The sequence below is a fragment of the Crinia signifera genome, chromosome 1 (genome assembly GCF_055691185.1).
Source record: "Crinia signifera chromosome 1, ASM5569118v1, whole genome shotgun sequence".
Taxonomy (NCBI): Eukaryota; Metazoa; Chordata; class Amphibia; order Anura; family Myobatrachidae; genus Crinia; species Crinia signifera.
The window spans coordinates 88,671,813-88,698,455 of record NC_139217.1 but is presented as its reverse complement, the minus strand read 5'-3'; the positions used below and the strand labels follow the sequence as shown (position 1 = coordinate 88,698,455).

Genomic DNA, 26,643 nt, shown 5'->3' with positions numbered 1-26,643 from the left:
CTATTCAGCGATCCGGAGAAATGCTCGCTGCCAGAGGACGTGAGGATTCCCCCAAATGGCGAGGTTCGGGGAAATGCAGAGAGCCCGCTGCATTTAGCCGCGAACCTCACTGTTTTGGCAGCCGCACACACTGTTCCCATCTCGCTGTAAAAACCCAGCATAATCGGTCAACCTCTCACACAATAAGGATCATTCAAAAATAATAATAATAAAAAATATACAAACACTTTACTACTAAAAGCTCCTTTTCTTGCATTTAATGTGACTCATTTGCACTCTGTCACATCAGCAGATATCGCCACGCCCTTCACCAGCTACGCAGTTTTAAATTAATTGTCTAATTTAATTAGAAGGCCCCACAAAGGATTCACAGACGCCTAACGGGGGGTAGAGCAGAAATACAGACTGGACTGTAATGAGTTGTATTATATAGAAGGGGAGGTTTAACAAGTGTAGCAGACACAAACATGAACCATTCAAATGTGGAGAGAGTCTGGGCACGAAAGCACAGGAGGCGAGTCCCAGAAGGAAACGCTTTCCCAGCACAATACGCATGTCACACAGGTTTCTGGCCACCAGCAATGACAAGGTCACTATTTAACCGTGACCAGATCTGGGATGCTAGAAAAGATGTAGATGTGGCTGATTTTTAATCAATAACCAAACCCAAGTTGCATTCTGGGTAATAGGTTTGTAATTTTTGATGTCATGTACAGTTATGTTGTTTAATGTTTTAATCAATAATGCAAATCATTTGTGGTAAGAGACCATCCAACTGGCTGCAAGGCGAAATACATTAATTCCAGATTACAGTGACATGTTCTGTCAGAAAGGATGCCTGTACAAATGCCGGGATGTCATAATACATGTGTGAAGAGGTCTAAACTTGAATTGTTTTCAGCTATGCAAGTTTCAATTTACTTTCAAGCTATCAGTTGCTGCAGGGAGAGCCCCTAACGCTGCATTCTGGAACTAGCTTTGTAAATGTTCTGACATTCAAGTATATACTGTATATTGCTGCCAGTCACTTTCAGTACATTTTCCAAGGCTTGAAGAATGTCACTGATCAATACAGAATCAGAAGGGTTTGCATGCAATACAGTACTAGCCTTTAAGTATAAAATAGGAACGAGTGTGGTTGCATGCAATACAGTACTAGCCATTAAGTAGAAAATAGGAACGAGTGTGGAATCTGAAGTCTAAAATGTCAATTAACCAAACCCACCCCAATACAATATTATGTACAGAACCAGCTGCAAGGAAAAGATAAAGGATGTGTGTGTGTGATACATGCAACACATGCATGGTGTAAGAGACCCTGGATGGTGTAATATTTGGACATTTTCTAAGGTCATTAAGATAAGGAATCCTTGCTTAATATATGTAATGAGGCATGGGAGTATTTTCCCTGTGGTGTAATGATTGTGTCAAGTGGAAAGTGACTTAACAACATAATAGGAACAATGGACCACCATCTCTAGAACAAGCTGCTCTATGTTATATGCATTGTCTGGTAATACCTTTCTCCAATTTACATTTAGGTTTAGATAAGATTACAAATATTTATTTGGAGCACTTTCTAAAAAAACAAAACAATCTAAAAAACACTAGTCTCACACCCTATGCAGGCATCATCATATTTGAAGTAATGGTCCAATACATTTTATACACAAATACCTTATTTGACAATGGATTCACAAATTTATACTGGATTAATGAATTTTAGAAAACTGGATAAATCTAAACTGTCCCAATATATAGGACGGACCTCTGTCCCATGGGTCAGAAATGTGGGTGTTAGGTCACTGTATAGATGAGCGGTGGTGATTGGATGGTACATGCTAGAGGTGGTAGGCCTCTTCCTATGCGTCATTGTGATCACAAATGTATGAACACACAAGCACACACATCGATAATCCCGGGATTTTTGCCAGGGCTCGGTCAAACTATTTGGGAATCACTTGTGTCTGAAAGGCACCAACCTGGCATGACCATCCTAGGTTGGCGCCGCTACTACTGACACAGACAACCTGTGTTAAGGCTTGTAAGCTTGCAGCAGGGCCCTCCTACCTCCAAGTCTGTCTGTTACGCAGTTTGTTTGATCACTGTCTACAATTGTGAAGCGCAATGGAATCTGCAGCGCTATATAAGAGACTGTACATAAATAGGGCTGAATGGTGTGACCTGGGATTTTACTGATTAGCTGATTGGCGCGAGCATCTCCTTACAACAGCCAATACTGACACAGCACTGGGTCTGGGGAGAGAAGTCAGTAGTTTGGTAAAGACTGAGTACTTGATGACTTGGAAAGAGTGTCCTGGCCCATGCTGAGGTGTGTAGAAGCATTCCCTGAGCACGGATTGAATCTGGGGGCTTTCTGTATCAGTCCATATTCATGCATGGGTGAGAACCAGGATATTATCCAATCGTGATCCTTCACAACAAGCCCAATACATTTTAGGCATTCTTAGGTAAAGGGCGGTATGTATTACTATACATTGCCGCCCTTAGCCTGCCAGCCACCGCGATGCTACCGCATATGTACTAACATATGCGGCTAGCATCGGGTTACGGTGACGGAGACCCCCGCGATACCTGTAATGTGGTGTGCGGAGGTCTCCGTCACATCCCGGCGGCTGTCAGTGTCCCCCTGCGTCTCCTCCTCCCCCTGCAGCCTGATGTCCTCCCGGCTGTGAGGTGGATTCTCCCAGTGTTTGTGTGGTTTTTCTCTGGGAACTCCGGTTTCCTCCAATCCTCTGAAAAGACTGATGGTGTAAGTCGTTATATACCATCTAATGTACTGTATGCGTTTGTGAATTTAGACTGTAAGTGGTAATAGAGTAGGGACTGCTCTGGATTACAAAAAGTGTATGTTATGTGCAGGACTTTGTTATTGGTTGCACTATAGAAACCATAGCAATGCTAAAAAGTTTTTTTTCCTGATTTTTTTTTATTACAGTAAAACAATGACGCACATCACGTAAAATGACACAAAATACACTATACAGTACAGAACACAAAATTCAGCCAATTGCTCTTGCAAACTTGTTTATTCAGTACTAGAAGAACTGTGTAAATAAGCGTTACACCCATTAGCAAATAGAACACGCTCATTTACACTTCTATACTACCAGAAGCAACACTACAACACAGAGGAGCAATGGAAAACCGGATCTTTATGATGAGGGACGCAGACTACAGCGTGCAGTGCTAATGACCTTCATACTATAACTGGTTCCCGTTGATAGATCTATGTCTAAATAGACAGTCAATGGGTCAACCCCAAAATGTCGATATGCAATAGGTCAACAGGGTCAAAATGTGACATGAAAACAGTAGACATGACAAGGTCAACATGAGTTTTTCACGATTTAAAAAAAAACTGACTTGTTCTTACTTCACCATCCATGTTGGCATAGAGGGAGAACACAATAGCGCGAGCCTGACACATTACACTAATTAGGGGTCCAAGTCAACCTTTTCATGTGTCGACCTATTGACCCCATTGATGGTCTATCTAGACACTGTCCACCTAATAATCCCCCATCATAACTGTGCTAGACGACAGCCTGAGGGGAGTATATTCGGAGACTGCACAATTAGATCAGTCACATAAAAAGTAACCTGAAATAGAGGTTGTCCATCACAGATCAAAGGCTGTATATGGGGACAGAGGCTGCACATGAGGACACGTGTACAGTATAAGCAGTGACTGTCCAAGAATCATTCAACTTACTACAGCCAATTCTCATGCTTAAGTATGCATAGACACTAGTTCTACCACTGCATACATGGAGAGGGGGTATTTGTGCTGCTGCAATGTGTACATCACCACTTAGCATGGTAGGCTAATACTGCTTTCACATTTAAGAATACCGTGTCATTACCCATTTCTGCAAACGGGTCTGAGACTTGAGACCTTTCACATTGCAGGTGAAAACCGTTTTAAAAATCATTTATTACCATTCAAACATTCAACCTGTTTAACCCCCAAGGGACAAGTTTCAAGCCATTGAAATAGAGCTGTTCAAACTGCCAAAAAAACGGCTTTAAAACGTGTAGGACTCTGCTTTTTAACCGTGTTGAAATACCGGTTAACTTTAACCGGTAAATCAACTCTGGCACTTTCACATTGCAGCCTTAAACGTTTTAAAATGGAAAAAAATGGCAATATACCGTTTTAAAAGTGCGATGTGAAAGGGGTATTACTATGCTCGTTTTCTTGCTCACGTCTATGATTAGTGTGGGAACGTTATGGATGTGCCAGTGCTTGCAAAGCATCACCTGACTGCGTAGCAGGTACTTCCCAACCTCTGTGCTGCAGCAAATTCTAAGGTTTAATTCTCCATATCCTACATGATCAATTTTCTGCTAGTATCTATGGTTAATAGTTGGTGTCAGACATAACTCCTATATAAGATTCTCTCTGCAATGTAAAATTTGCCAGAAAAACTGGAAAAGCTCAATTCCCTTACTGTGTTATTTTTTTTCAAACACTGCCCTTAAATAAAGATTCTAAGAAAAAAATGTTCCCCCCCCCCCATGCAATAGATTGAGGAAAACTTTGACTTAATTCTACAGGTTGCTCCCCTTTTGTGTCCAAGCAGAACTTGCTAATCCTCACATGAATGTCAGGAGGAATGCAAGGCAGCCAGGAGCACAGGCTCTGATCCAACCAGAGTAAACACAACCACAGTAGTGTACCGCAGCCAACCAGAAGGAGAAAATCACTTCTCAGGCATGGACATATGTAAACACACACATAAGTCTAGAAAATATGTATTTATTTGTATTTCACACATTTATAACTGAAAACAAATAAAGCTTACATTGAATTTAATAGTGTTACACTTAAAGGACGGAACGTACCATGCACTTGCGGTACATCTTGCTACCAAACACACCAATGCTAACATATGCGATTAGCAAAACAAAAAGCAGCTATTCCGATAAGAATTGCCCTTTGCGACCAGCGCCAGTGCCTAGGCTGACCCAGGAGTTCCTCTTCGCATTCGCACAAAGTGATGACGTTGGCAACGGACAATGCTGGGAGGGATCAATGTCTGATCCCACATCCAGTGCTGCAGAGAGACGCCCACAGGATGGGGCTTTAGTGCATTTGAAATTGTGATAAAAGCCCTGAAAACAGTTTTTACTGCATTTCTACTTTAGTACATCCTGGCCAAGGAAATTAAAAAATAAACTGCAGTCAAGTAACCAGGCAAAAACCAAAACAGAATAAAATAGAGATATGCAGAGCAAACAAAATGGATACAGTATCTCTAAAGCCCCGTACACACGGGTCGATCTAAGCTGAAACCGACGGGGATAAGGCCACTGAGCAACCATATTGATGTGCTTACAGGGCAACTATCATGGCCCTGCGACTAGCGGCTTCCCCGGAGAGCGTATCTCGCTTTCATCAGCAATCATTGCTGGTCGCTGATGAAAATGGAACACTTAGCAATTTGGTCGCTGAGCGATATATCGCTCAGTGACCAATCTTTCCGTGTGTACGGAGCTTTAAGGTGCATACACGCTAGATTTCCTAAACAATATGCATGGTAACACATTATCATGTTTATATCGGCTAGTGCGTACGCGCTAGATCATTAACTATGTGTGTTCCTATTGCGAAGATATCCTAGCAGCGCGCCCGGTCTTGATGTCTCATGGAAGGTGCAGTCTACAGAATGAACTGGCTGCCAACTGTGCCGCAGTCAGTCAACCAGACTCATCTCGCTAAGGGTACTGAAAAACCTAGGGTATTTTAGAGAGTATTCTAGCAATACCATGTAGCACAGCATTGCGTATGCAAATGCACACAGAATACAGTCACGCTGTGTATCATTTTAATCAGCATAAGCTGCTTGGGAATCCTATTTGGTTATAGCAATGTGAATAAACTGCGTTTAAATGAAGGGCATTGCAACATATGTTTGGTGCGGTCATCATTCGTCCGGGTGTGGTATAGGGTTCCGACAGTCATTAGCCCGACTGGCCGGACTCAGACAGCATGGCGAGCGCAACAAAGCACTGCGCTCGCCACTATTCTATTCTCCCTTTATGGGGGTCATGGACCCCTACGAGGGAGAATAGCCGGTGGCCATCGGGAACCCGTCTGTCAGTGTTTTAACAGTCGGGATCCCGACGTGGGGTAAATGACTGTCGGGATCCCGACGTGGGGTAAATGACTGTCGGGATCCCGTCGTGGGGTAAATGACTGTCGGGATCCCGACGTGGGGTAAATGACTGTCGGGATCCCGACGTGGGGTAAATGACTGTCGGGATCCCGACGTGGGGTAAATGACTGTCGGGATCCCGACGTGGGGTAAATGACTGTCGGGATCCCGACGTGGGGTAAATGACTGTCGGGATCCCGACGTGGGGTAAATGACTGTCGGGATCCCGACGTGGGGTAAATGACTGTCGGGATCCCGACGTGGGGTAAATGACTGTCGGGATCCCGACGTGGGGTAAATGACTGTCGGGATCCCGACGTGGGGTAAATGACTGTCGGGATCCCGACGTGGGGTAAATGACTGTCGGGATCCCGACGTGGGGTAAATGACTGTCGGGATCCCGACGTGGGGTAAATGACTGTCGGGATCCCGACGTGGGGTAAATGACTGTCGGGATCCCGACGTGGGGTAAATGACTGTCGGGATCCCGACGTCGGGTAAATGACTGTCGGGATCCCGACGTCGGGTAAATGACTGTCGGGATCCCGACGTCGGGTAAATGACTGTCGGGATCCCGACGTCGGGTAAATGACTGTCGGGATCCCGACGTCGGGTAAATGACTGTCGGGATCCCGACGTCGGGTAAATGACTGTCGGGATCCCGACGTCGGGTAAATGACTGTCGGGATCCCGACGTCGGGTAAATGACTGTCGGGATCCCGACGTCGGGTAAATGACTGTCGGGATCCCGACGTCGGGTAAATGACTGTCGGGATCCCGACGTCGGGTAAATGACTGTCGGGATCCCGACGTCGGGTAAATGACTGTCGGGATCCCGACGTCGGGTAAATGACTGTCGGGATCCCGACGTCGGGTAAATGACTGTCGGGATCCCGACGTCGGGTAAATGACTGTCGGGATCCCGACGTCGGGTAAATGACTGTCGGGATCCCGACATCGGGTAAATGACTGTCGGGATCCCGACATCGGGTAAATGACTGTCGGGATCCCGTCCGGCACCCATTCCACTGCATGGTGTGAACTAGTAGGGTTGTTTAAAATACAGGAAGGCTAAACCAAAGTGGACGTAGCATAAGAAAAGGAAGGAATTTCTTAATGTGAAGAAACTATATTGCACATTTCTTCCAAATGGGCTCAAAGCACTTTATATTAGTGACTGTGGTGAGACCTATATCTTGGGCACAACTACTGTTATTCTACTGTAAGTTATCTTTAACATGCATTTTGTCAACTATTTCCTTTTCCCTGACAAACCATATAGTGTATACACACTGGAGACATTACACACTATCGCTAGTAGCAACATTCCAGTAGTAGGTTGTTGACTACAGTATATCCTCAGATTGCGCTGCATGAACAGATGACAGAGAAAGTTGCTAATGAGCACACAGTTAATACAGTGCCTACACACTGGACGATATACACAATATTGTCCTTCTGACTGGTTGTAAAATCTCATCTAGTGTATATGCACCTTTACTGTCTATATACACCTCTGTGACCAAGCGTAGCGAAACGTACGTCAGAGGACACTGCCAGGACACGTGGTGCACTCACGTGACCGGCCTCTTCTCCCAGACAGGGACGCCAGCAGCCGGCAGCCAGCAGCGAGCGCGCATAGCAGCACACTTCACTCCGGTACTTTGATACCACATCGGTGGGGTACCTCCAGGTAAACCACTGGTATTAACCAGTGGTTCTTCTCTCACTCTCCTCTTTTTTATTATTTCTATTATTGCTTATCTTTCACTGCTTGCCTAACGCTTATACCTGTTACAGATTATCTGCCTGACATGCTTTCATCAGTAAACGTATCAGTAGGCATATGACCATACTACACACTGCTGCATATCCCTGTTCTGCTGCGAGACAAAAAAACCTGGCTCAGAGGGAAAAAAATCCGATGATTTTACACCTTCCCCACATTAATCAGACCACAACCTGGTGCTCATTAGGGGATAAATGAGGATTTCAGTCGTCCAGAGCCTGACCAGGGTCTCCACATTATTCTAATATTTTTGCTGCGCTTTTTTATATGATCATTTTTTTCCTGTACAGGGATCTATATATATTTTAAAGCATACCTAATAAAAGCTATATTTTATTGTTGAACCTAACCATTTTTTGATCTGTTATATCAGGGTGCCCCCACCTAGAGTTTTCTTTTTTCCTCCTCCTCCCTTGGCATTGTTTCATTCTATATAACCTGTAAGGTAAATTATTCTTGAAAGCACTAGTAACAGATAAAGTTATTATATTAATCTAATATGTAGAGAGCAAAAAATAATAATAATCTACCAACACAACTAAGATGAGATTTAAAGCAGTAAGCGTGTCAAGCACAAAACTATGTGTGCCTACATAAGATGCCCGGCCTGTAGGATCGGGTCACACAGGAGCACTGACTGCTCTCTTTTAGCTTTAATGCTTTTAGCCTGCAGGTGTCAGTTTCCACTCCTGTAAAATTGAGATCTAGTTGTTCAGACAAATGCTTCTATAGATCACTACTACAACAGGGACATCTGCAGGCAAAACACGCAAATAACAAATACAATTTTGGCTTCATTGTGAAGCGCAGCTCAAACTCTTACAAAAAAAAAAAAACTGACAACAAATAATGGACATCTTTATTTATAATAAAAAAGCAATGTAAACATTGTAAAGCATGACAGAAAACACCTTCGTTACAGAAGGGTCTTACTACTTCTCACACATTTTAACCATAAACCGTCTGACTGAAGACTATCCTTGTGTCAAACTACCCCCAGCACTTCATAAGCATGTGTACCGTATCTAACAGGATCCTTGCTTAATATGACATACATTTCTCAATCGACAGTACAGAGCGGAGCTTTCATGTACAGTGCTATCCACACACTGCTAAGTGTGCTATTAAAAGATCCCTGGCTGGCTCGTGTCCATTGCATCAGTTTTCACCATAGATCATCGCTCTGTTTAGGTCTTAATCTAAAATTAGATCTTTGAAAGCTACGCTCAAATCTACTGTAACCTTTTCTTCTGGTCGGACGGCACAATATCCTGTCCAGGGAAGGAAGCTCTGATCACAGATTTCAAGACACCACGACTGCAATAAATTGTTCTCACCAAACATGTGCTCAGGGCACAAAGCATATAGTCCGTAATCTTTAACATTAAAACCCCATATACAAGCCAAAATGATTCTGTTATTAAACAAACCTCTTCCTGTGGGGTATTCAGTTACAATTCAGTGTTCATGAAAGCTATTGAATAGGATAGCGGGATTCCAGGATGATCAATAAGGATTCCCTGGAGAACACGGGAATGCAAGCTTAGAGGAAAGATAACGGTAAGGCCTTAGAGGGCAGGACACCCTATTATTAGCAGTATCCTGACTGGATCAGTTCGAGGCCCCTCCAAATCCTACACAGCCACATGACCATAATGTTTCCTGCAAAAACCTCATCAGCCAATAATTCAGCAGATATTGCAGCTTACTGTAGCCTGTTCCACCTGTCCTCTTTGGTCTATGGTGTGGAGCCAAGTGAAGAGAACCAGTCATTTAGCCTTGCCCCATCCCACTGATCCCGTGAATGATAGTGGTCTTACACAATTCTGCCCACTTCACTAGGATGCAGGTAGGATATGGGATTACCGCCTTCGCTTTCATAGCTGCGGGGGACTAGCTCCCAAAAAATGAGAGCCTCCTGCAGCTTCGGGGAGGGTTAACGTGAAGTATGGAGTGGCTGGGCAGCATACAAAAAAAATCTTGAAAGGGCTTTTACCTAAATTCAATTCTCTTATTAAAAAAATTGTAGTGTATGTCCAATGTACAAATTATCGGTATCCGGACACCAGGTCCAGGGCCGAAACTAGGGTTTCTGGTGCCTGGGGCAAGACAGTCATTTGGGGCTAAAGAGAAGACTTTATGGTAAATATTTACCAAAACTAAGACTTTAGTTCACATGCACACACATTGTCCCCTGTGACATTTGGCACCAAAAAATCCTGAAAGACTTCGGTCTACCATGGTCCTGGCATTCATCCGCTGGTGTCTAACTAGATTTACCGCCGCTCTTCAGCTGTCTAACTCAGCAGGGTCCACTAAGGGTGCTCAACAATAACATGGTCGATCTACACCCGGGCGAACCGCTATACCAGGGGTTCTCAAACTCGGTCCTCAGAACCTCACACAGTTCACATTTTCCAGGTCGCCCGGCAGGTGCACAGATTCTGTGAGGAGACCTGCAAAACGTTCACAGTGTGGGGTCCTGAGGACCGAGTTTGAGAACCTGTGCACTATACCATAACCCAAATCAACACTGGAAGGTAAAGTAAGAGCATAACCTTTGTAAGTTATTTAAAAAATATAGTATTTAAAAGCTACAACACAAATATAATAAAAAAATAAAGTTATTTATGTAAACTACTATGGTATAACTTAGTTATTTGTCAGTGTTCCTGCTACTTCTCATATAAGCCTACACCCACTCTCAGAGGACTTTACACATAGTTTTGCTGCGGCAACAAACCCAGAGTGGGGAAAGTTTTCTTACTCAATCTCCTAATCTACATGAGATGACAATACATGGCTGATCGATGTTACTTAATACAATCCTCATAGGACACTCAAAGGTATCGCGGGGTCCTCCGTCACTGCATTGCGATGCTAACCGCATTTCAGTACATATGCGATAGCATCGCTGCGGTGGCGCGGCAATGTATTTTAATACATCCCGCCCATAAAAATACACACTAGTTGAGACTACAACAAGGAGACTGCTGAATAATTTGAAATGTGACACTTGTATCGCTGCTTGTGTGATTGAGTCTCTGTATCGGTATATGAAGTGCTACAATGTAGCAGCCAAAGCTTTTCCACAATACAAGTTATGCAGGGGTCAGCTAGTTCACTATACGCAAAACTTCCTACTCACAATGGGGTCGATCTTATTAGCTGAAATGAATCTTGCCAATGCGAATCACAGCTGGAGCTCACTGCCCCTTAGAGTAGCGAGCAATTTGGGCTGAAACCAGCCTGCGAAGGGTGCAATTAAAAGGATATTTACCTCGATAGCTGCAATTTTCCTAAATTTAGGGGGGGTGTTGAATCACCAGGACTTCTGAGACCAGTAACACATCCCTAGTGTGCACTTACATAAAGTAAAGCCTAGGACACAACACATAACCAAGCCCCCACCCTTGTAATCACCTAGTTGCAGATGTGTCATCACAACATCACTCCCCGGCCCTCTGGTTACTAACGGAGAAGCTCCGCCTGCTGTGTTTAAAAGGCTTGATACAGAAACTGTGTGTAAGGTGGGTGGCAGTACTCAAATCACATACTAAAAAAAACAAACCTAAAAGAAACAAAACTTTGTAAAAAACTAAAAAATACAGGAAGTGGTTAGCAGTAAGAAGCTGGCCAATCTTGGACCTTTTTTTTTTTTTTTTTAAGCTTTGGGACTGAAAAGCACTCAATCCTGAAGTTCCAGGGATGGCCCTGGGCAGAAAGATGCTGCACTCCATCAATCAGTCCTCATTTCTCTGCACTCCCGCAGTGTCCTAAACTCCATCTCCCAACCCCAACTCACTCACCTGTCCCCTCCCCGCGTATCGGCCTATGCTTATGTGCTCCTCTCTCCAAACCTGCATGGCTAGTTAGTTTTACAGACCGATTGCAGAGGATACTATTAAAAAGTCAATTCCGCAGCAGTATAAGAAATATAGAAATGTTACCTGGTTTATCACGTACTGCGTCACCACCGTCACTCCTTCAAACCTCTGGTTGCTGCAGCTGAGGAGATACTTCAGGTGCTGGATAAGTCCTTTCTGCTCCTCACATACGGTTTTGCACTGTGCTAATTCAATAGCTTGTGTGTCCACCGGTGCCGTCTGTGTCGGCGTAACCGGCCCTTCAGGGCTCGTCTTCTTCTTGCATTTGCCAACTAAAAAACAAAAGAACATCCTGGTTCATATGGCATTTTTGGTTAGGTGTGTGTGTAAATGTTGATTATTTCTATAACAACTGCAATAACATCCCTTTCCATGCGCATGAGCCAAAAATGATGCAGCGCTCGGCAGGCTGACTTTACATACATACATGGCTATTTGCCGATACCTGCTCCCATTTGATGTGAATCTGCAGCAGAGAAGTGAAATGGTCAGACTTGCATGGCTAAGTAGAAGCACTGCAGTTATTCCAGGCATACAATTCAGCACCGCTATAAAACAACCTTTAATAAAGACTTCCTCAAACTATGCCATTACAGTGCAGGTTTTAAAGACAGCCATGCTTAAAAGGGACTTCATTTTCTTTCACCATCTGAACTCAAGCATGGCTATCCTTAAAATCTGGACTGTAATGGGAGAGTTGGGGAAACTCGGCTATGATATATGCTAAGCCACTGATTCTCAACTGCAGTCCTCAAGTTCTCTTAACAAGTTTTGAGTATTTCTGTTTGAGGAAGAGAGTGACAATCACGGACCCGGCAACTTAGATTAACTCACCAGTGCATGATTAAAGAAATCCACAAAACCTGACCTGTTGATTGTACTTGACATGTGGAGGGGAGAACCCACACTGACGTTCTTTAATACTATGTGGTAGCAAGCAGCCCTGACAATCGCATGTGCTTTATGTCTAAAATCTGCTAAATACATGTTACGGTGGAGGAAGTCATTAGCAAGAGACATATGAGTATATTCAATTGATGCCGGATCCATGCTGACATTCTTTTGCCGGAATGGATCCGGCATCCATTATTCAATTCAGCGGCCAAATCTGGATGTCGGATTTGGCCGATGATTGACACTCACCCGGCCAGCGCTCGGACTGGGTCAGCGCGGCACAGGGAGAAGGCAGGAGATGGCGTGAGGCAGCAGGAACCTGAGAGGGATTCTGGATGGAGCCGGGTGAGCTGCTCTCACTCGGCTCGGCGGCGGGTATGTACGGGAGTCGGTGGGAGGGTGCAGCGTACAGGAGGACAGCGCTGTGTAAGCTGCTGCTACTCACACGGCGCCGTCCTCCCTGCCTTAATCCGGCATCTTGTTATGCCGGATTGAGAATGACGGAAACACAGCCAAAACCTTTCAGTTTTGGCTGTGGTTCTGTCAAAAGCAGTTGAATTAGCAGCTCTTCCATCAATCCACCTGCTTTTCGGCATTTTGAAACATTTCAACATGCCGAAAAAAAGAAAAAGCTATGATTGAATAGATCGGAACCCCTTCTGATGTATTCATGTAGGAAACTGACGTCTTTTCGGCAAGACGGCAGTTTCGACCTCTATTGAATATAGTGAGGAAGACACTTGCAGATGCTGGAATCGGGCCGCAGAACAGGTCTCTGGGTACATGCGTTGTGCTATGTGTACCCAGCTTTAAGCTGGGTGCGTATCTAAAGATTTCGGTACTGCCTATAAAGTGGTGACAAACATCTGGTAATCTAACATTTGCCCCAAACACTGGAAAACAAACAATGGTCATTCAGACAAATTGGTTACAGTCATTTGGATTGATTAATTTATCCAAATAATAATTTCTTTATTATTCTAGCATGTGGAAGCAAAGTGATTGTCATATGCTCACATACATTACCACATTTTTGTGGAAACGAGATATATTGGACAGACCCATTGTTCGGTGTATATCCAGCTTAAAGGTGCCCACAAATGGCACAATTTATGAACAATACAATCTGTCATCCAAATTTCCCTACAATGCCACAACACAGTTACGATTAAGATATGCTCAGACACACACAGAATGATTGTGTAAACGAACAGGGAGTTAGATGGGTCATTTAACGGCTGCAAATCATTAACATATCATTGACACATCGTTCATGATTACACATGGAACAAATCCTGCAAGACAGGTCGTTACCTTTCGGCATGCTGAAGGGATTAGCAAGATGATAAACCAGCATATACAAGCATTGCATCCTTATCATGCCCACGCATGGACAATTTTTAAATTATAGGTTTTTCCATATCGATCAAAATAATCTATCTGCATGTGGGCAGCTTTTCACTTCGCTCTGCCATAAAACATAGGTCCCAAACAGAACCAGAATTACGCATCACAAAGAATAACTGCAGCATGAAAAGCGGATAAAAAGGTTTATAATGAGAATACTTGCAGCCAGGGCCGGCGACTCCACTAGGCTGCAGGCAGCTCAGTACTGGCCACTGGTATTCACTCATCACGTGAGCAGCAGCAGCAGCTTGCCTCTTCTCGGCAGCAACTCGCAGCCACGCTCCCTTATCGTCCTGCTGCAGGCAGTGCATTGAATCCTGCCTGCGCATTCTTGGTTGAGCACATAATCAGCCCAATAAAAAAACAGCTCAAATTTGTGGGCACAAGTGCCAAAACCACTGTAGACCACAGTCACTACCGTAGCCTAGCCCCAATATTTATACGAGAGGACAACTAGCTTTAGGTATTTCCTCACCTTCCCCCAGATCCCTACTTATGAAAATATTACAGGATAGGCCCAGAGAGTTTGCCATGCCAAACATTTTACTAGCGCAAATAAATACTTATTTAATAAATTAATTAATCAAATTAATTAATTAATTAAATTATTAATAAATCCTTATTCCTCCATCATCCTGAAAGATTGCTGCCCTCTTCAGATGACTTGGGAGAATCACTGGTCACAGCAAATATGTATAAATGTTTCACACACCGTGGTGGAGTTCAGGGAAACCATAGATATACAGTAATAGTGTTTTCCATTGCTTGTTTTTTTTTTCTCTAAGCTTTGCTAGTATTGTCCTGTATGATACCGCAGTGTGCCAACATACAGATCGCAGCTGTCACTCAACCAGAGTGATTGGATCACTGCTCAAGTTAGCCACACAGACAAATCAGACAATACAGGCTAAATGCCTGGAACTTCTCCCAGCTTTAATTCATTACTGTAAGACATTTTATTTTAGAACAGCTTTTAGTGGGTCCCATTGAAAACTGCATCCCATCAATTACCTTATTTGCCTTTGCTGCTGCTCCTTGACATTGAGCAGTGCCGTTAAGTCTGTCAATGGGCACCCCTAAACCCTCCTCCATTGACAATTCCCCTGTTTTCCCCATGTAATTTGAAGATCGCCTGCTTGTTTATGCTCCTAAAATGCATAACCTTACATGTATCAATATTAAACCTCATCTTCCATTTAACTGCGCAATCCTCCACGTTATTGAATCCTTTCAATAGAGAGAATACAGGTGGGATGTATTAATATACATCGTCACCCGGCCGCAGTGATATAAGCGCCTATGTATTAACATATGCGGGAAGCATCGCAGTGCGGTGACAAAGGCCCTCCGCGATACCTGTAATGTGGTGTGCGGGGGGTCTCAGTCACCTCCCTGGGTGCCTCCTCCTCCCCTCACGCCAGGACAGCTAAGCAGAAGTCTGACTGCGTTGCTAAGGGGAGGAGGGGTTTACCTTCCAGATCCAGTGGGACCTGCAGGACCAAGAAAGTAAGCCAAGGGGTGGGGGGTGAGACATGTTTGCAATAGAAGCCCATAGGCTTCTATAGGGTATCGCCACCCAAAGGTGGCGATACCCTGCCCTGCAATGACGGGGCGACCGGGTAAAACCCCTGCATTTTTAACTTAGCACATCCCACCCTACATCTGATCTGATTACTAAACATGCTCTCCACATAGTGTGTAACTCAGTGTGATTATCTGACAACGTGTTTGTTATTGATAAAAAAAAAAAAAGACCATGCAATTCAGTAAGCTATTTCCCTTGAGCTTCCTTGTGTCTAGATCACACAGTGATGTGTGCCAAGCGATCTGTGCTAACCAAATATTTTGAATGTACTTGCTAGGCGATCTAACTAAATTTTGCCTGCATGTGGTGTACACACTGAGGGATTTGTGCTTCGTTTCTAAGCAATTTAGACAGATCACTTAGAAAATAGACAAAAATCGCCCTGTTTGTATGCCCCTTAAGCCATTAAGGGCCATACATAACAATGTCGGAAGTGAGCTAGTGCCATTTTCCAGGAAAGGTCTAATGGAAAATTCAAGGCTTTAATTATCAGATGCAAAAACATCTGACTTCCACCTGCTCCATGTACTGTTTCCTCTACAGCCACTGGGGGGCAATGTATCCACAGTAAACCTTACCCATTACAGAAAAAATGAAACGGATGATTGTTCAAGGTCAGCCTGAACGGAATGAATGGAAAAAGGTCAAGTGATCAAAGCATTACAAATTAAAAAAGGATTTCCCAGCACAAAGCTTAAGGATCTAGAACAGGTATCCAGTATCCAATAATCTAAAAGAGCACAGACACCAATTGATTTTTTTTTGTATGAAGATCCCCTAGAATGTACAGCACTCTGTAATTGGCTTGTGTTTTATAAATAAGAGGAAGAAACATAGGGTGAGTAACAATCCACCACACAGTGCCAGGTAATAGACTGCACGGTTACCAGGCCGGCTGGTTTTAGCTTGTATCCCTTTTGCTCCTGGGATGCGAGCTCAAACCGCCCGGCCTGGTAACCCTGCAGTCTATTACCTGGCACTGAACGGTGCAATGGCAGAGATTGTACCCAGCTGCAAACCCCGCAAAAGTTCCAATGGAGCCTCGTGCTAAACAGAATCAGGCTATTAACAGTAAAAGTATTACAGACAGTACATCATAAAAAGTCAACAAGTACTAATAGAGTAAATAAAATATGCCAAAGGGGATTTCCTTTACAATACACTGCAACATTAATACCAATTCCAATGAGCTCTTTTCTGTAAAGTGATTGATTACATGATGCAAACTTTTCCATACAACCACTCACTCCAAATCACTCCCTGCAAGCCCAGAAATACACCTAATATACCAAATTTCATGTGCTTTATATATGTACATTTTACAAATTGCAGTTGTTTAAAAGCACACACAATCTGCTCCCAACCCCAACTGATCTGATGTGCAGCACGTCAGATCAGAGGACCAATCCTCCAATCTCCCAGGGTCGGTATTGTATGATTGTGTGCGCACGATGTGCACACAATCTGCATACAATCCATTGAGATTGTATGATTTGGTGCAATGTCTAAAGGCCCCCATACACTACGCCGACTTGTCCTAAGGACAAGTCAGCCTAATGTCGGCCCCGACTTCCCCTGAGCTCCCCCGGCAGCTCCTGATATGATTTGGCACTTGATGTGCCACTTTTTACATGTGATAAATTGGATCGATTTATCACATGTAAATCCGTGGGAGCTGTGTCTGGGGGGGAGTTTGCAGGCGGGGGACCAGAGACCGGAGAGCAGGGTCCGGTCCAGTCCATGTGTGATGCAGAGGGGGTAGTCAGGTGGCGGGGAGCGGGGTCCGGTCCAGCTGCAGGAGGGGTAGTGAGCTAGCGGGTGGACTGGAAACTAGGTAGCGGCAGGCGGGGAGCAAGGAGCGCACGGCGCATAACAGAGTCCAGGTAGCGGCGAGCTGGACCAGACCCCGCTCCCCGCCACCTGACTACCCCCTCTGCATCACACGTGGACTGGACCCTGCTCTCCGGTCTCTTGTCCCCGCTCCCCCAGACGGACCCTGACGCCCCACGCTACCTAGTCTCCAGTCCACCCGCTAGCTCACTACCCCTCCTGCAGCTGGGCCGGACCCCGCTCCCCGCCACCTGACTACCCCCTCTGCATCACACATGGACCGGACCCTGCTCTCCGGTCCTCACTCCCCCAGACCAGATCAATGCCGGCTGCACATAAGATTTATCTTATGTGCAGACCGTCCGTCATCCAGATCTGATCCGATGCACGGGACCGCGCATCGGATCAGATTGGATGTCATACCCTACGTGATTTGGGCAATTTCACCCAATTTATCAGCCCGATTCTCCAGAATTGGGATGAAATCTGGCCCAAATCGCTTAGTGTATGGGGGCCTTAAAGCTGGGTACACAGATACAATCCCTATTTCTGGCAACTGTTCGGCCGACCGTACTCCCGTCGGACCGTCCACAAACAGCCGCCGACACGCGCGTACACACCTGTACAATTTTACTTGCGACGTCTAATGTACTCCCGTCCAAACAGTACCACCGTACACACTGTCTCGATTTGGGCTATTGACACGTCACGTGACCAAAATGATCATAATGGACTGGGTTAGGGCATGATTATAGACGTCACCCTTTTACCTATTAAAAAAAAAAAAAAACGGCATGGGGTCCCCCCCACAGCCGTAACCAGCCCCAGGCTGAAAAAGTCGGGGCTGGTATTAAAAAAAAATCAAAAAAAAAAATCAAGAAACCCGACAAATAGGGCTTCGCTGATTTTTTAAAACCAGCCCCAGGCTCCAGGTCCGGGGCTGGTTCCCAAAATACGGGGGAAAAAATGACCAGGGGTCCCCCGTATTTTAAGAACCAGCCCCAGGCCAAACCAGCCAGCAGGGTAATGCCACAGCCGGGAGACACTTAATATATAAGGTCTCGCGGCCAAAGCATTCAGCCCTCTGACCGGTCAGCCTGGCCAGGGGTCCTGGGGGAGTGGGTACCCCCCCCCAATAAAGGGGTCCCTCCCCTCCAGGACTTACCTGTTCGGTGGCCACCAGGCTGATCATTGTGTAAACAAAATAGAATAAAAACTATTGTTTTTTCCTGTGGAACAGAGTCCCAGCAAGCCTCCCCCGCATGCTGGGACTTGGAGAACCACAAGTCCCAGCATGCGGGGCATCAAAGGGCCCGCTGGCACTTGTAGTTCCACAGAAAAAAAATAGTTAAATAAATACACACTGACACATTAGAAAAATAAAAGTTTAATACATACATTACACAAACACACTGATACTTACCTATCTTGAGCCCGTAGGTAGGTCCCAGGGTCCGGTGGCTTGGTTCCGGGGCTGGGGCTATAGGGCTGAAGAGTCCGGGGTCCTGGATCCGTAGTAATCCAAAGGGTTACCTGGGGAAGGAAATCCTACTCACCTGTCCTCTGGCGTCCACCCCGGCATCTTCTGTTGAAGTCGCGCTGCTCCCGGCTGCAGTGGTACCCGCTCCGCCTCCGCTGTACATTAGAGACGCAGAGATCCTTCTTCCTCGGCGTCTCTGCTCATAATGATTTCTGGCCAATCAGGAGCCGAGAAAGTCGGCTCCTGATTGGCCAGAAATCATTCTGAGCAGAGACGCAGAGGAAGAAGGATCTCTGCGTCTCTAGTGTACAGCGGAGGCGGAGCGGGTACCACTGCAGCCGGGAGCAGTGCTACTTGCAGAGAAGATGCCGGGGTGGTCGCCACAGGAGCAGGTGATTAGGATTTCCTTCCCCAGGTAACCCTTTGGATTACTACGGATCCAGGACCCCGGACTCTTCAGCCCTGGAGCCCTGGAACCAAGCCACCGGACTGGACCCTGGGACCTACCGACGGGCTCAAGATAGGTAAGTATCAGTGTGTTTGTGTAATGTATGTATTAAACTTTTATTTTTCTAATGTGTCAGTGTGTATTTATTTAACTATTTTTTTTCTGTGGAACTACAAGTGCTAGCGGGCCCTTTAATGCCCCGCATGCTGGGACTTGTGGTTCTCCAAGTCCCAGCATGCGGGGGAGGCTTGCTGGGACTCAGTTCCACAGGAAAAAAACAATAGTTTTTATTCTATTTTTTTACACAATGATCAGCCCGGCGGCCACCGCACAGGGCCACCGGGGACAGCACCAGGCTTCAGCCTGGTCAGGTAATTCCTGGAGGGGGGGGGGACCCCCTTTATTGGGGGGGGGGTCCCCACTCCCCCAGGACCCCTGGCCAGGCTGACCGGTCAGAGGGCTGAATGCTTTGGCCGCGGGACCTTATATAATAAGTGTCCCCCGGCTGTGGCATTACCCTGCTGGCTGGTTTGGCCTGGGGCTGGTTCTTAAAATAAGGGGGACCCCTGGTCATTTTGTCCCCCGGATTTTGGGAACCAGCCCCGGACCTGGAGCCTGGGGCTGGTTTAAAAAAAAAAAAATCAGCGAAGCCCTATTTGTCGGGTTTCCTGATTTTTTAAATACCAGCCCCAGCTCTTTCAGCCTGGTGCTGGTTACGGCTGTGGGGGGGACCCCATGCCGTTTTTTTTTTTTTTAGTCACCCTGCCAGAGATTATGCAGCTATGGAACACCTACATGGGCGTTCCAGCTTTGGCAGTATAGTCGCAAGGACGGTAGCATATCGGTCGAACGTGCGTACACACTGCACTTTTGTACCGATATGAGGCCGTCCTGTCGGATGAAAATCAAACAGCAAAGAACCGTCGACCGACCGAGTATGGACGGTCAAGACAGTTTTTTTGCCGTTTATCACTCGTACAGTACAGCGTACACACATATACAATTGAACGGCTGTCCGACCCAGAACGAAAGAACGGCCCGACAATTGTATATATGTGTACCCAGCTTTACTGATGTATGGCCACCTTAAGTGCAGGGTTAAATGCAAAGATATAATTGGTAACATAAATTGGTAATCACGTGACCTTAAAATACAGAGTACAAATATTGTTAACGGTTCTGAAACCCGATCTGTGTACAGGGTTTATTTATATAGTATATTGTTTCAGGGTCCTTCTCCTTTATGAGTGCAATATGTCCATCCGACAATGGCAATCCCAGGGGGGAGCTGGGGTATTGGCGGAGAAGTCTAATAGTCAATGGTTGCTTTGAGATGAGAAGGGGGGGGTGGGGGGGCTGGGTGAGTCAGGTATTTTCAAACAATCTGTAGTCTTAATTCCGTCACAAGAGGGTGGGGTTACCCAGCCATAGGAAATAAGCTTTTTAATTCTAGGAGGTAGTCTGTGTCGCTCCTCTTGTTATTTTATTGGAGAGGGTTAGGATATTTAAGTAGGTAGCTTTTGCGCTGTCTTTATTACAGGTTGAGGGAAAGGGTGTCATCCCTGAAAAGGTCCCTGCAGAGGGTGGCACCAGTAAGTCCCGTTATCACGGTCTATAAAATGTCAGTACCCCCACCACTCTCCCCTGCTGTCCTCTAAAGTGATCAATCATCAGGCAAGGTGCTTTGGCTTATAATGGGACCCCCCCCCCCCCCCCAAGACTACTACAGTCCACACATTGTTTGTATACTTCTGCTGCAGCCAGGTACCTGTACCCCACTTCGACAAGGGGGGGGTCTCTTCTCCACCTATGTCCCTTGCCCTGCCACCACTGGCTAGTCGGAGTTACTGGCCGCACCACTTCCTGCTGCCTCTAGCCGCCGCCTGACACTTGCAGGGCCTTGTCTCTGCTGGCACCTCCATGCCATCACTGGCGGTATGTTGGAAAGGTAATTACATCCACTGCTCCTGCTTCCATCTCCCCGAGCAGTGCTGCCGGATGCCGCGCGACCTCTTCTCCCATCAGCTCTCCCTGCCCTTTCTGTCCTCCTTTTCACACCACTCACCCCCACCAACCAGATCTCTTCTTCCTCATGGCTGAGTATCATATCACCGGCCGTGACATGGGTTAACCTGCCAACAACCCTAGTTTATTTCAGCAATGGAAAAAAAGTATTAGACAACCAGACATTTAGTAACCAATTTGTTTATACTGTATCTGTCACAATTCTTTCTCTTGCTAGGCTCTGATAAATAACCCCTTACAGTTGATATTATACAGGCAGCACTGGGATTGATTACCAGCCAGGGTCCTGAGTGAGCTTTTCTGGGTTTTTTTTCTTTCCAGGTTCGCTGCCTCCCCTGAGCGCAAAACAAACGAAAGCTTTATACGACGTGTACTACGAATGGACTTAATTTACTCACACGCATAAGACTCTACTAATGTGTTCTTATGTGTGAGTAAATTAAGTCTGTAAGGTTCAGTCAGGCAGGGACTGAGCTAATTTACATCTATATAGAACTGTGTTGATGAAGACTGTACATAAATCATAATAAATTTAAAAGTTTTTTTTTAAATATTATAACAAAAACAGACACATGACATTTATCCCCGAAATGGATTCTGAAATTACCCAGCTGTATATAGATACTTGCAATTTTGACAAAATACAAAAAAGCAGTATTTAAAAATATAATTGGAGAAATGATTTAGGAGAAGCAGAAAATGTAAGGTGCAAATGTTTTACGCTTGTTGCTGGAGGCACAAAATGCCTAACTTGTAGTAGCACAGAACCGCACACAATTTAAAAATCAATCATCTGGTTCACAGAAAAATAATTATCCTTGACGGCAGATTTATTTAACAGCGATAAAACTACTTAGACAAACTAATGTATGAACTGTGTATTTGACACCACACACGGTCTATATTAGCTTGTCAGGATCCTCACATTACTGTGTTCGCTCTGTCAATGTTCTCCCTAGTTTCCTGCCTGCCTCCAGACCACTCATCACCATTACCAGTTACAGCCACCTGTGTCCTCAATAGTACACATTCAAAGGTCACTGCCTCCCAAAAGATCAGCACACACCTCCAGTAATACCCTTTACATTGCATCTATGTACAATCTCACAAGACTATAGGTTTTTTTCTTAATCACTTGGGACATACATCCATATTAAATGACATATTTGCCAAGCTTTTGTCTTCTCCCTCAAGGAGGGTGTAGCCAGGTCAGATCAATTGTGAGCAGTCCAGAAGAAGCGATCGCATCAAGGTGGTCTTCTGGCTGCCTGACCTACACCCCCTCCCCCAGTAGCAGCCTCCTAACGGTCCCTGGTACCTCTGTAGCAGTTTTATGCATGATTGTGTCTCCATGGTAACTGCTGCAAGGCTCCTCTGCACTGTACCTGGGAGCCAATCATGCTGAAGGCAGAGCAGCTGACACAGGGGGGTGCTGACAGGCAGCAGCCTTATTGTGCCGGGTGAGCGAATCTCTTCATTCTACATAGGGGGAGAAGGGGTAGTTGCCTTGATGCTCCCACCCCCTAAATCTGCCCTGCACACATTTGGCTGCAAGCATTTCCAAGCACTCCTACTGCTCTTACTGCGCAACAAATTGAAGGAAAAAATATATAAAACTCTGAAGGGTCTAGAAAGACCGCCAACAGGTCTACCCCAAAAGGCTGACAATCAAAAGGTTGAAATAAAAATGTTGTCAATGTCGACATGGACCAGTATTTCGTGTAATACATACATTCGCCAAGTTTTGGGCTCAGTTCCTCGTTATGCTTGGCACACCATTATATTCTAACTCTATGCCGACATGGATGGTGACGTAAGAAGAAGCCATTAGAAAAAAATAATCATGAAATACTCATGTCGACTGTCATGTGTCTACCTTTTGACCATGTAGACCTATTTTATGTCAACCTTTTGAACCTATCAAACTATTGCATGCTGACTTTTGGGGTGGACCTATTAGCTGCATAGATCCATCAACCGGAACCAGCTCTGAAAGCCATAAAGCAAACCGAGAGCTGCCGCAGTGCTCACAGCAGTAGGAAGGTGGTTTCAAATGAGACATCTATTTCCATGCTTTTTTAATCACATTACATCCCAATGCTGAATCTCCTACTCCAGATTCATTTCCTGAAGCACACTCACCTATTAGGATCTCGTCCTTCCCACACCAGACCACACACTCCTTTCCATTTGATTTTATGCTTAAGTGCTTGGGAGGGGACAACTCCCACCTTGTATGAAATAATCACATGTACAGATTAAGGCATATGGCTCCTTATAGTAAATCCTTCTAACCCAAGCATGTCCAAAACTGGTGAAGGGACTTTTCACTTTTTATTTGTACATGTCCAAACTATGGCCCTCCAGCTGTTGTGAAACTACAAGTCCCATCATGCCTTGCCACAGCTTTGCTATTAAGGAATGCTAAATCTATGGCAAGGAATGCTGGGATGTGTAGTCTCACAACAGCTGGAGGGCCACAGTTTGGACATGCCTGCTATAACCCTGCTCTCCCTCAGCTCTAGTTTGTAACACCACAAGGGTTCTGCAGAGCCTAACAAAGTACATTAACACATGAGCAAAACAAGAAACCAGTGACTTACAGCACAAGACTAAGCAGGACAAGTATGTGGTATATAAACATTGCTGTATCAGCAAATTAAGCAGCAGGGTGACCTAAACCAAGGGGTAGGTGCCGTTGTATGGAGTAGATGAACGTAAGAGTAAAGTAGGGTACACACCAGTACGACCCGCTCACGATGCACATTGTGAGCAGGTCGTCAGTGTCTCGTCCGACCCACTCACAATGAGGCAGAGCGCACAACCCGCTCACGATGATTCAGAGCGCACGACCCGCTCACGATGTGCACCGTGAGCGGTACCGATCTGACGGTGACCCGCACCCGGATGTATGGTCGTTTCCAGATCCTACCGGCTGCAGGTAGGATCTGAATAACGATCGACACGGGGGCCTCGCATCCGTTTGGAATCGGATCAAAGCAGGACTGAAAAGGGCCCAATCACCACACAATCTACATCCAATCGGTCGGAATTGGATCTAGATTGATGGGATCGGGCCCTAGTTGTCCTGGTGTGTACCCAGCATAAGGGAAGTAAAAGCACATGAGGTAAAAAGGACCCTGCTCAAGATAGCTTCATTCTTGCAGTAACCTCTTTCAGATTTCCTACCATAGGTAATGGGTATACGGTCATAAGGCCAATATGCATTGGGTGGACCACTGGTCGACATGCCTTAGATCAATACATGAAATAGGTCGACATGGCTAATGTCGACAAGATTGGAAGGTTGACGCAAGCATTAGTTCGACAATGGCTAGGCCAACAGGCAAAAGCTGGACATTAACTTATCACGTTTTTTTTTTCTAGCCGACATGCAGTATTTCATGCCCTACCACACACTAGGGTGTGGATGGAGAATAGTGTGCCGAGGGTAGCATGGTACCATGGCTGAAGCATGGCGAGCACAGCACTTTCACGGTGCCCATGTCGAAAAAAGTAAAAACTAATTTTGCAAGGGTTTTGACTGTCGACCTAATGCTTGTGTCGACCTTCCAACCCCATCGACATCTTTCATGAGTCAACCTTTCTGTTGTTAAACCAATGCATGTCGACTTAATATGGGTGAACCCATGGCTATTGTAAACTCACCCCAGTAATCCGGCCACATTGCTCTGATAATAGCTGGAATTCACCTTCCCCGTTCACTCATCTCATCCCAACCCAAACTTTAAATGCTCCAATTACTCAGACTACAGGCTACTCCTAATAGTGGTTTTGTTCATCTAGAATCCTAATACACAGCGGTAATAGGGATGCCAACAGATGACCGGCTGTTAAAATGCCAGCATACAGAAGCCAGGCTGACGGGAGTCGAGGTACCAGTGTCAGTATTGTGAATTGTAAGTATTGGCCGCATTACTTTATTCATATGTATTCATCTAAAACAGGAAAGTATTGCAATGTGGCATTAATAAACCCCAACAAACACAATGAATAAAATAACGCAGTCCTTGCTGCTGCCTGGTGCACACATGCAGGGACAGCAGCTGTTTAGAAGTGTATTATACCGAAAGTTTCCGCAAGAATTACAGCAATGCAGCGCCAGACACTTGTTTTAATTACACTGAATATTTATTGTGAACAGAACTCAAGCATTTACTTTGCTCGCAGAGTAGAAATACTGGCCGCTCTGTTATTTACTACCCATTGCAGTTATTATAGATAAACATGGAAAAGGTGGATCTGGCACATAGTGAAGCTCTACAGCACCGGTTTCATTCACTTACATTTAGTTTTTAATTAAATTCAAAGCAAAGCAGTACCCATAGAGTAAGAACAACAGTAACAAACCTATAAAGAGTGAGAACACACACTGGGCAATACAGAAACTTAACCACATCAAAATGATCACAAAGATATTAGTCAGATACATAGGATAACACCGAATTAGAGTATAAAAGATACGGTACTTCTTTACACAGTATTCGCGTCCATCAAGAAATAAAACAGCATCGGGTAGAAACCCTTCTAACAAGTGACTGTGGGGTGACCCTTGTAACAGACGACCTGCTCCCAACCACGTGGTAGAGGAAAAACACTGATTACGAAGACCCGTGTTTCTAAGGCAGTGCAGGATGTCACGGTAGCTTACCAGATCTTGAAACCTTTACTTGAAACACTCTTGATGATGTTGACTTTACCCAATTCATCCCAAAAAAAAATGAAAATTCCTCATTAAAATACAAAAAACTGAGGTACTGTATACTGAGCGGATTCTTCAGCTACACAATGGTCTTTTTAGTAAGTGCGTTGGTCACCATGGAAATCTATTACATTATCGATCATATGATGTTGAGGGGAAAGAATTCCCAAAATAGCCCATTTTGGAGTAAGATGTCAAAGACTAAAGTAATTAACAAAAAATTCACACAATATTTGGAGCATAGCTGAGAAGAGACACCCACACATACATATAAACAAAGCATAAGACAACCCCAGACACATGGATACTACAGCCAAGAAAAACAACCCAAGTTCCAACTGATCGGGCCCAAATCGAATGTGTGACATCCGATGCACGGTCCCGTGTTTATCG

General features: G+C 45.1%; 1 protein-coding gene and 1 long non-coding RNA gene across 5 annotated transcripts in view; one reads left to right on the top strand and one right to left on the bottom strand.

Moving 5' to 3' along the window:
- The window catches only part of MTUS1 (microtubule associated scaffold protein 1), a 241,572-nt gene that overhangs the window by 34,363 nt on the left and 180,566 nt on the right, over positions 1 to 26,643 (bottom strand). For all 4 annotated transcript variants that reach the window (XM_083169551.1, XM_083169568.1, XM_083169559.1 and 1 more), the window contains one exon: positions 11,922 to 12,130. In XM_083169551.1, coding sequence (XP_083025677.1) covers positions 11,922 to 12,130 — 209 coding nt within the window. The remainder of the gene's footprint in view (positions 1 to 11,921; positions 12,131 to 26,643) is intronic.
- On the top strand, positions 22,923 to 26,163 carry LOC146057844 (uncharacterized). The gene is made up of 3 exons (XR_014469792.1): positions 22,923 to 22,987; positions 25,335 to 25,447; positions 26,030 to 26,163. It is a non-coding gene; the product is annotated as an uncharacterized LOC146057844 (long non-coding RNA).